Below are 9983 nucleotides of genomic sequence, written 5' to 3' on the forward strand. Positions count from 1 at the left end.
TTTCTGTAATTACAATTATACATGTCTTACTCTTATGAGACGTTCATCATTTTTGTTGAGACTGTCCCTCTGGAGTAACGTTAACTTAAAGCATGGACAGTATATAAAGAGTCCATGGTAGTAAACTAAAGGGGGGTGTGTCCGGATGGGAACCAACTCCAAAATACAGATCACGTGTTGGCTAGAGTTTCTGCTACAAAGAAATGCCGCCCCCCTGCGGTGTGCAAGAGCATGGCAAAAATAACAGCACCTTAGGACGAAACCATTCACTTGGCAACGCAGAGCTGCAGTGACAGATTACCAATACTACGGTGGACAATATGACTAAAGCCTCAATATGGTCGAACAAGAAAAATTGTAATACCACTAGCACCAAATACTGATACGTGCCTCTGCTATAACATTTATCCTGAACTCAATGTGAATTGTTTTGCCACCCCCCCCCCCCCCGCAGAAGGAGGGAGTGGTGCGGTCCAATAGTATTGAAGGCAAAGCTGAAAAAAACGGTTTGTTTTCACCGAGAGGAAGAAGCGCTGCGGACATTCATCGCCGCAGCACCGATTTTTAAAAAACGGTTGTAACATTTGTTTTATATCTGGTTGCTTCTCACACACAGCGTCTTTCTTAGCTCGCCATGGCTCTGTGCGGGGGTGTTGGAGCCATGGCTTTGCCCAGCGAGCTTATCGTCCATATATTCTCCTTTCTGTCCGACCGAGACAAGCTCCGGGCCTCGGCCGTGTGCTCCCGGTGGAGGGAGTGTCTCTTCTACCCCGCTCTGTGGACCGAGCTCAAACTGCGGATAGGTGGTGGTTGCTTCAACGGCTCCGGTTCCTCCGAGGAGTCGTCCAGACTGGAGTTCCTCATGCGGAAATTCGGTTCTTTCGTGCGGGAGCTGCAGCTTGAACTCGCCCCCGTGGAGGGTTATCTGAGCCCGCTGAACAACGACCCGTCCTCCCCACGAATGGACCAGCCTCCCGGTGCCGACAGCGACCCGCAGCTCTCCGAGCGATGGAGAGACGCCGTGACCACCTACTTGGACCAGGTGCTGTGTGTCTTCACCAGCATTCGCAACAACAGGTAACGCCGACATTCACTCTAAAAAAAATCAATGTCTTTCTGTGTGTGTTTTTATTCAATTGAAGAAATGTGCATGACGCTATTTGTGCGTAGCTGTGAGCTAGCTTAGGTAGCTATAAACAAACCCTGACATTAGGAGTTACGTAATCATGTCTCTGCGGCTGAGCCGACGTTATCCTTACATCTCCCAAGTCGCTGGTAATAGTAATATTCCTTTGCTTATTTAATACATTTTAATAGCCCTCATATAATTGTGCACAATGTGTGTTTCAGTGTCAATGCAAGTCAAACGCTTGTCTGCGTTTCTTTTGTTGCCAGGCCTTTTTTTGTGATACATTGGTCTCTTCATACCAGCAGATACAATGCAGCACTGGTGGTGGCTAGAGAAGGCTTTGTTGGCTGTGACTTGCTGATATCAGCACTGACACACACACACGTATACAGTGTATGTGTAGGTTATATATATTTATATTTAACTGTGTTATGTCAGTGCTTGCTGTAACATATAATCACCTATTTGCTGCACCTGTAAAGGCAAAAACCTACACTTGGCTCATTTCTGCTTTGAAGTAGTTGCTATTCAGTAAAACTTTCTCTTTTTTTGAGGGTGAAGATTCCCGTGCAGAAAGCTTCTCCCACATTCTCTATTATTCTTTACAGGGCTTTGAAGTATTGTAAAAGCTCCCATCCAGAGCTGTGCAGTTCATGTCTTAGTTCTGCTGAGGGGGCTGAAAGCTCAGCTGTTGTGTTGAGGTTCTTCTCATTAAGCACTTTTCCAACGTTTTCTTCTCTAAAAACCTACTGAAGACTAACACTAACAGTTTTGAAATATGTTGTGCATTCACAAAGGAAGGTGACACAACTGGGTACACTCAGATGTCAGTGAGGTCTGTTAATTTGCTTGATTTTTACATGCAGGACTGCTGTGTTTTGTTTAATTGGATGGTGATGACAAAGCTTCACATATCTCTAAGATAAAAACTCAAGGTTTCAGTGGTTAGTGCATGACTTGTTTCATTTCCTGTCAGTACAAAAAAATGAAGTATGATAATTTTTTGAATACTAAGGATACAAAACCGATTAGTATTTAGTACATGCTGTATTGTACACCGTAGTGTTGAACTGCCACACAGATCTAGCCTGTGAAGAAGTCGAGCAGGGATCACTGCAGGCACTGTACAGTTTTTCACTTCCATAAGTGAACCAGCATTAAATAATGATGACGGGGCAAGTGATTATTTTAAGCAGGATGTCGAAATCAAATATGCCAAACTCAGCTTACCCTGACATTTTTTATTTCATTAAGAAACAGTATCTTTTAACAATTAATAATTTAACAATTTTTTTTTAAAAATCACTATATAACTGTCATCTCAGACTTCAGCTCACACATCAACAGGTAGTTTTTCCATTCCGCTTGTTCAAAATAATGAGAATAGATAACTCCTGTGTTCCTTAATCAGCAGTTTTGCACACTAAGTAGCTGCATGTGAGAGTGTTATTGCTTTCACAGCGGAGGTATTTTGTAAAGCCCAGCTCTCAGTTGATTTACAGGAAACAGGTTGCATCAAACCATAATGTTCATTGTACCTAGCGGGTAGGCTTGTGTTATGTGTGGCACTTTTGTGGTCGATAATCTTTTGCTCGCAGCTTACGTCACCGATCTCTCAGATATCACCATTGTCGGAGCAAATGTAGAGGTAGCCTATTTTGGAAGAAGGCAATTGTGTCCATTGTGACCTCTCTGCTTTACCTGAACTGCTTTTCAAAGCATCAACTGTTGGCCAGTGCCACTGCAGCTTCATTGCTGCCAATTGTTCCATCTATTTTGAGTATCAGGATATAGCCGGCTCGAGACAGCCAGGCAGCCAAATGCAGGCCAGCGCATGAGAGAAGACTCAGCACAGCTACTAGAGATTGTACAAAATGGCTACAAGTTGTCTATTAAGAAGAGTCCCCCCCCCTTTTTTTTCTTTCTAAAGGTGTTTGATTAGAAATAATTAATGTAGCTGCCTGCTCTTCATTTCTTGGAAAGTTCTCCAACATCCTTCATTTCTTATGTTGGCTTACAGTGATAATAAGGTGAACAAATGTTGACACAGCAAAGAGATGACAATGCAAGTATCTTCCCATGACCTTCTTCAAAAGGCGTGTTAAAGGTTGTTGGTGTGGCTCAGCTTCAGATAAAAATATAGTATACTGTGGAGTGTGGATCTAGATGTCTCACCATTAACCGCCAATTCATGCACATATTTCCTCATTTTGCATTTTTAAGAAAACTACTCGCTGTGCTCGCTGTTGCTGAAAGCAGATCTCCAATATTACTTTGCATGTGCTGCATTCCATTTAACTCTTCACTTAGGTTTCAAATGGGATTCACACATAAGAGGTAAAATAACTCATCCTTGTTTAATATCTGTTTGAATTCTCTGCTTACTTTCTGTCTTTCTCTCTCACCTTTCACTCCCTAGGAACCTACAGAAGCTGAGCCTGTATGGAGACACCTGTATTCTCCAGCAAGAGGGACTATTGGACAGCTCCAACCTGCACCAGATCCACCAGGGGGACAAAAAGATCAACGAGTAAGCACCAGAGGAGCAGCTTAATTCAGAAGTAGTTGGATTCAGTATTGTAAATAACACAGGCTTCATGTAGGACTGCAGCATGGTATATTGGTAATGGACTGATCGCAGAGCCTAATTGCATGGACTCATATTTGTTATTTGCTGCCATTTATATTCAGTGACTGTTAATGTTAATGTGAGAGTGGGAGAGTGTTACAAAATGGCCGTGTTGGCACAAGTGCTTGCAATTGGAAGCAGCGTGTGTTGTTTGGCATCTCAGAAAGATAATTAGGTTAATGAATGGGCAGATGTTCTGACAGCCGTTTATCTCTGTACTCCGTGTCTTCTGCATCACCACATCTCCTTTCTGTCAACAAACTGATGGTGTAATGTAGCTTAGACTACAGAGGAGGTGTTTGTTTAGAGACACAGATGAAGATGTTAAAATGCTCTAGTACATCAACTCCAACATGTCCTTGACATTTTGTGAAATCTCAAAGCTCTCCTCACCCCCCAATAAAACAATCGGCTTCTCAAACAAACCCAAGGAGAGCTGCGGAGTAGTAGATTCATGAGTTAATATGTACGCATTAAGATGAATTAAACATTAGCTGTTTGGCCGACAGCAGTTCACAAAAGCTGCCTAACTATCCGGCACACGCCGACTCAGAGCAAACTCCACTTGAGCTTCAACAGCAGTTGATAAAAGAAGGGTCCAGTTAGTAACTTTTGCACATAGCACACAATCTTCATCTGCAAATGGCATAACATTACATTACGTAACATTACATTCATTTGGCAGCCACTTGTATCCAATAAGTGCATTCAAGCTCAAAGGGAACAAGAGCTTGGAGTCATCAAATTGAAAGTGCAGCTCTCCCAAATGAACAGCTTTTTTTTTTTTAAATAAAAGCTATAGATAGATGTCCTAGCATGATGTGTTGAAAATGTGTGTTTTCAGTCTATGGAGCAAAGTTGTCATAAGCTTCCATTCATTCTTGAAGGATTCATAGGTTCTGCTCTACAGTGGGAGCAAATATCTATATGAATTTTACTATTTTTTTTTTTTGCATTGTTCTCCTCTGATGTAGAGTTGCATATACAGTACCACGTTTTGACACACGTTTCCATTCACTTGAATAAGAAGGTTGACTAATAATGTATTGTAATGTGTCAAGAAAGTCAATTATGGGCCACTTTTCATACACAGTCCATTGGCTCTCCAGCACAGTGTCCAGATCACTGACAGTGTTACTCTGAAGATAAAAACATGTTTTCTTTCAGTGTCACTGTGCTTCACATTTATAGAAACCACTGTAGGTTTGTTTTGCATTTCAGTGGTAGCGAGGTGGGTGGTATCACATGGCCATATGATGTCAGCGCACACCTCCTGTGCTGTTTGTCTCTTGCTTTGCAGAACAGGTCTGAAGGATTCGTAGCAAACTAAATGAAATCCGACTGTTTTTGTTAACTTCAGATCAACATGAACTAAAAACTTCCTGATTGTGTTCAAAAAGAATTGGACATACCAAAGTATAGTCTCTGTTTGCTGACATAATAATATTGTATTTTAATATATTTCTAATCAATTGTATGTCCTCAGCTAGTTGAATAGATTGGGGTTGTATGTTTTATTTGAGCACGCAGGCCTGTTATATAAAAGCTTAAAACGGTTACATTTTCTCATTCACTCTTTGCACAAATGAACATCCTCATCCTGTTTTTCTTTCTTCACCCACAAGGTTTATTTTAAGGGTGAAATTTCTCTTGCATTTAATTTGAAGTGGCACGAACAGCTCTCTGTTTATGTAAAATGTAACTTTGTAGGAAGCTGTGGTCATGCCAGTAAAGTGAATTGAAGCTAATTCTGCTCCTCTCTCTCCTCGTTTCCACCCCCCCCCCCTCACTGCAGAATCCAGCAGTTGTTCATGGAGTTGTTGTCAAACAGCAGGCAGATGAGGTGGCTGTCCTGTAGCTTCATGCTGGGTCTTGTGACTCCCTGCTCCTTAGCCTGTCTGTCAAATCCTTCTGCCGAGACCCTGCAGCACCTCAGTTTACTGGACCACCAGCTGGGTATGTTTCTGTTTGTCTGGTTTAATACAAACAAATGGTCCATCACTGACTTACTAAGAGATGCTGGACTGTTTTATCCTTTTTTTTAACATCTTCTCCCCCTCTTTTCTTCAGGTCCCCTCATCTCACCATCAGAGCTGGATCGTCTCTCTAACCTTCACTCCCTGGCTCTGGATTTCTCCGATCTGACCTCTGAGCTCTGCGGTCTGCTGGCATCTCCGCGCCGTACTCCACTGCACCGCCTCTCCCTGCTGCTCAACGGTGCCGCCCTGGAGTTCAAACCGTTAGAAGGGACAGCTACAGAGGAAGACTGGAAGGCACTGGTAATGCACAAACTAATACCTGGGTTGTTTTTTTTTCTAGATTCCATTTTATTCCCCCCCTAATTCCTTGTTTTCCATTTTAATTTTTCAGGATTTTATGTTTAAATAATTTAAGCACATTTTTGCATCAGGAAGGGTATCTTGGCATGTGATCGATGAATAAAATTTCAACCATTTTTAAAAGTAAATATTAAAAATTTAACAAAAATGGATATATTTGATGTAACAACATTGCCCCTTTTTTAAATCAAAGAATGTGCTTTCAATATAGTTATTAAAAAAACCATTGCATCTTATTGTAAAATATAGAGCTTGACATCTGAGCTTTGCACTCGTGTTTTGGCATAACTTACAGAATAGCTGTTCTGCTGACTCATAGTAGTCATATGGATATTTCTCTGCTCTAAATTTAGCTGCAAGTGTCAAATTCCTCAGTTTTTTGGATGACATAGCTCCCTCAGAGGCTCTCTTCTACATGACTGTGTGTGTGTGTGTGTGGAGGATGAGCTGAGTGAAACAGACATACAGACTGCATGACAGAAGCTGCAGCAGTGTGCCCATAAATGACACCAAAATGCCATATCTCAGCATTTTCTTTTCTGTTAATTTGAATTAGGCGCTTTGAAAAAATGGTTCTAATGATAATAACGAAAACCCTGATATATTCCCCAATATTCTGTATTATACAGTTGATTCCATTTTTGTTAGATAAATAAAGACCCAAAAATATATTAAAAAAAAAATATTAATAGTGAAAATCTTTATACACACAAGTCAAGTTTACTTGATCCTCCGCAGGTCCGTGTGAGTGCCAACCTGCGAGTGTACATCATGACCTTGGAGGTTGACAGCTCAGAGCTCCTCAGGGTCCTAAAGCCTAGCCTCCCTCTGGAACGCCTCCACCTCGACAGTTACAGCACGCTCGTGACCGACGCCACCCTGGAGCTCATCTCTCAGCAATACAACAAAACGCTGACTCACTTCCTGCTCCTGAGGGATGACCCCAACTTCCCCGACCTCAGCGTCAACCGCAACGAGGATCCCTTGGTCCTCTTGGCATGGAGGTGTACTCAGTTGGCTGTACTGGTGATACATGGTGAGTTCAGCCTGTTGTTCCAGGGATATGAACTGACCTCTCAGTTCATGCTTATCCTTGCTGGGCCTTTTCTATGATGGTGTGTGTGTGTATGTATGGGTTTGGAATGTTTCCTGAATTAATTTGTTTCATTTTTTGCTCTAACATGATAATCAGGCCTTCTGTGATTATTTTTTCAAAGCCAGTTGGAACCATGGCCGCCAGTTTCATGTTTAGTTTAAAGATCCCCTCCAGACATGAATTAAGACATGTACAAATACTCTGCTTGGAACAATTATGTGGGTCTGATACAGTTTTTCCACAAAGAAGTTCAAATTACCAAGTTAAAATCCTTAAAATGACATCTACTCCTTCTCCCTCATTACAAGGTCCTGAATCTATAAATACGCAAACATTTTTCATTTCAAAAGCTCTACTGCTGGATATACGATGTCTCCTACTTCCCTAAAAAGTCCATTCTTAGTGTATGTGCACTGCAGGCTTCAGGTTTCCACATCACACTTGTGTAAGATGCGAATGGCTCCATGCTATTTTTAATGTCACAAATCATGCTCGTTGAAAGAGGCGATATTGTACCCTTTTTCAGCAAGTTAACACAGTTCACTGAGTTTCCATTAAATTTCTCTGACATGCTTTGGTCAAAATAACACAAGGATCAAGTTTAGAACGGCTGGTCAGAGTGTAAATAATCCTAGATGTAGCTGTGATTTAATGGCAATAAATTGATCAAAATCAAACTTCATGATGTCGATTTGGGAAAAGTCTGAATTGTGGCTCTGTTAGGTCTGTCCACAGTTTGACTTGTAAACAACTTTTAAAATGCTTGCTTTTTTAATGGAGTTCAGATTGAGCAGGACTATGCTAACATTGTGGCTGCCCAATCCACACACATAAATACAACAGCAATGTTATTGTTTATACACATAGACAGCATTTCAAATGTTTATTAATGATGAGAGCAGCTGAGGCGGTGTGTGACTCCGGCCAGGTTAAGAAGCAAGTTTGATGTTAAATCCACTTAATCCCAAAAGCTTAAAAAAACAAGCTCCTCCCACCAGTGAACTGCTACGGATCAGAGCAGAATCAGGTGTCCTCTAGAAGACAAAGGCAGCAGCAGCAGTGACGCAGGACTCGGCTCTGAGTTGCACATTTTTTGCCCATAGCTTAGCCTAGTGTAGCCCCCTGTAACATCAGAAGAGTAGGCACATCAGACACTCAAACACGTACACACAAACACTAAAAAAGTGAGTTTGGTAATATTGTCCCGTTTTTCAGTTTTTAAGATTTTTGTCAAACTCTGTGAAGCTCCAACATTCAACTGAAGGAACAACAAAAAAAACAGTTGTTTTTTTTAGTAGAGGGGGGTCTAAACTTTAAACCTGCATTATTTTTGTTTGTTTGTTTGTTTTGGCCACTTGAGGCAACACAGCAAACTGTAAACCCAACACTGACATATTCTCACCTTTTTATCAAGTTTGGCAAATATCCAACGGACACAGAGCAACTTTCATTTGGAGTTGCTGTCTGCTCTCTCTCTCTCTCTCTCTCTCTCACCATCAGCAAAAACAAAAAGCTGATGGAGGCTAAAACTCCCCGTAGATTATAATCTTTAACATGACACACACTCATCACTTTTTATTATAAACACTTTGATGAGAGCACCTTTAAGCCTTTAAAGTGTGTTGAAATGCAGTTTCCTGTGTGGTAATTTGCCTAATGTGTTGCATGTTTTTAAATACTCCGCACCACTAGACACTGCAATGAGTGAATATTTCCATGTTGTCAGTGCTTGCCTTCAATAGTTGCCTCACTTGATCTACAGGAATTTTAGTTTTTCTGGAATTAGGTCATAGTTACATCTGGTCAACTACATGTGATGAAATGTTGGTGGAAGAGTAATCCCAGTGCTAATTACTGTTAATGCAAGGCTGTGTTTTTATTGTTCTGTTCATTACATCATCACACGTTATGTCATATTGTTATGTGATATTGGTGAGATTATTCCAACCTCCCTGACTATGCCTCTGTGTGAAGGTTACACCGTGTGGTCTCACAACCTGGTGGCCATCTCCCGTCTGCGAGGCTCCAACCTCCGCGTCCTGACCGTGTCCGAGGAGAGCATCGACTTCGACCCGGACCAGTCCGTGTGCATGGAGGGCGACCCGGTCCACAACCTGGTCAAGGAGGTGTCGCTGGGCCTGGGTCGCGTCTGGCACCCCTGCTTGGATTCCAGCCTGGTTTTGTCCGAACCCACCCAGCACTTCCACCGCGAGCTGCACGCCTTCAGCATGGGCATGTAGGCAGGGGCGGCCAACCCCCAACACACCCACGACCTAGACTGTGTCAAGACCAGGCCAGACCGACCCTTGGTCCACGTCAGCTGATACCTCTGAACCGGGCATAAAAAAAGCAGACCTAATCGAGACATCGAAACTAGATCTTTAAACAATCGATAAATTATACTTACGACAACGGATGTGAGCTGTTTTTATTTTTATTTTTATTTTTTGTGTTCTTTTCACTGGGGTTTTAACACACAATCAAGGCCGACCAATTTTCAATATATTTCCTGTTTTCCTGCTTTGAATCTTGATTTTTCTAGTTAACCAGTGACGTGAAGAAATCTTTAATCTTTTTTTTTTAGATAATTTGTTCAATTAGGAATATCACATTAATATCGGATATTCCAACTAAATTCTTTTTTTGATGTCTCATCAATCATTGATCCCTGACCATCAACGAGAGTTGTCTGCTTAAAAAGGGGTCTCCCAGCTCCTTTTTAAAAAATGCCCTATTTGTCTGACTGGGCCCAGTCTGGTCTGGTCTTGCCCACAACAAGTATTCAGAGCT

At 41.8% G+C, this 9983-nt stretch overlaps 1 protein-coding gene across 1 annotated transcript; it reads left to right on the plus strand.

The window, feature by feature from the left end:
* The first annotated feature begins 634 nt into the window (after nucleotides 1-634).
* Nucleotides 635-9442, plus strand: LOC128375711 (F-box only protein 33). Its single transcript, XM_053336117.1, has 6 exons — nucleotides 635-1077; nucleotides 3549-3659; nucleotides 5554-5714; nucleotides 5829-6037; nucleotides 6836-7133; nucleotides 9168-9442. The coding sequence occupies exons 1-6, from the start codon at nucleotides 635-637 to the stop codon at nucleotides 9431-9433; spliced, it is 1488 nt and encodes a 495-aa protein (XP_053192092.1). The 3' UTR covers nucleotides 9434-9442.
* Nucleotides 9443-9983: the final 541 nt, after the last annotated feature.

This window comes from Scomber japonicus, chromosome 16 (assembly GCF_027409825.1).
Source record: "Scomber japonicus isolate fScoJap1 chromosome 16, fScoJap1.pri, whole genome shotgun sequence".
Lineage (NCBI taxonomy): Eukaryota > Metazoa > Chordata > Actinopteri > Scombriformes > Scombridae > Scomber > Scomber japonicus.

Bases quoted from the DNA above. Each gene is read 5' to 3' on its own strand.
- LOC128375711 (XM_053336117.1), top strand. From the start codon at position 635: ATGGCTCTGTGCGGGGGTGTTGGAGCCATGGCTTTGCCCAGCGAGCTT. The intron at 5,715-5,828 runs GTATGTTTCTGT...TCTTTTCTTCAG, and splicing joins TTTACTGGACCACCAGCTGG to GTCCCCTCATCTCACCATCA. The intron at 7,134-9,167 runs GTGAGTTCAGCC...CTCTGTGTGAAG, and splicing joins GGCTGTACTGGTGATACATG to GTTACACCGTGTGGTCTCAC.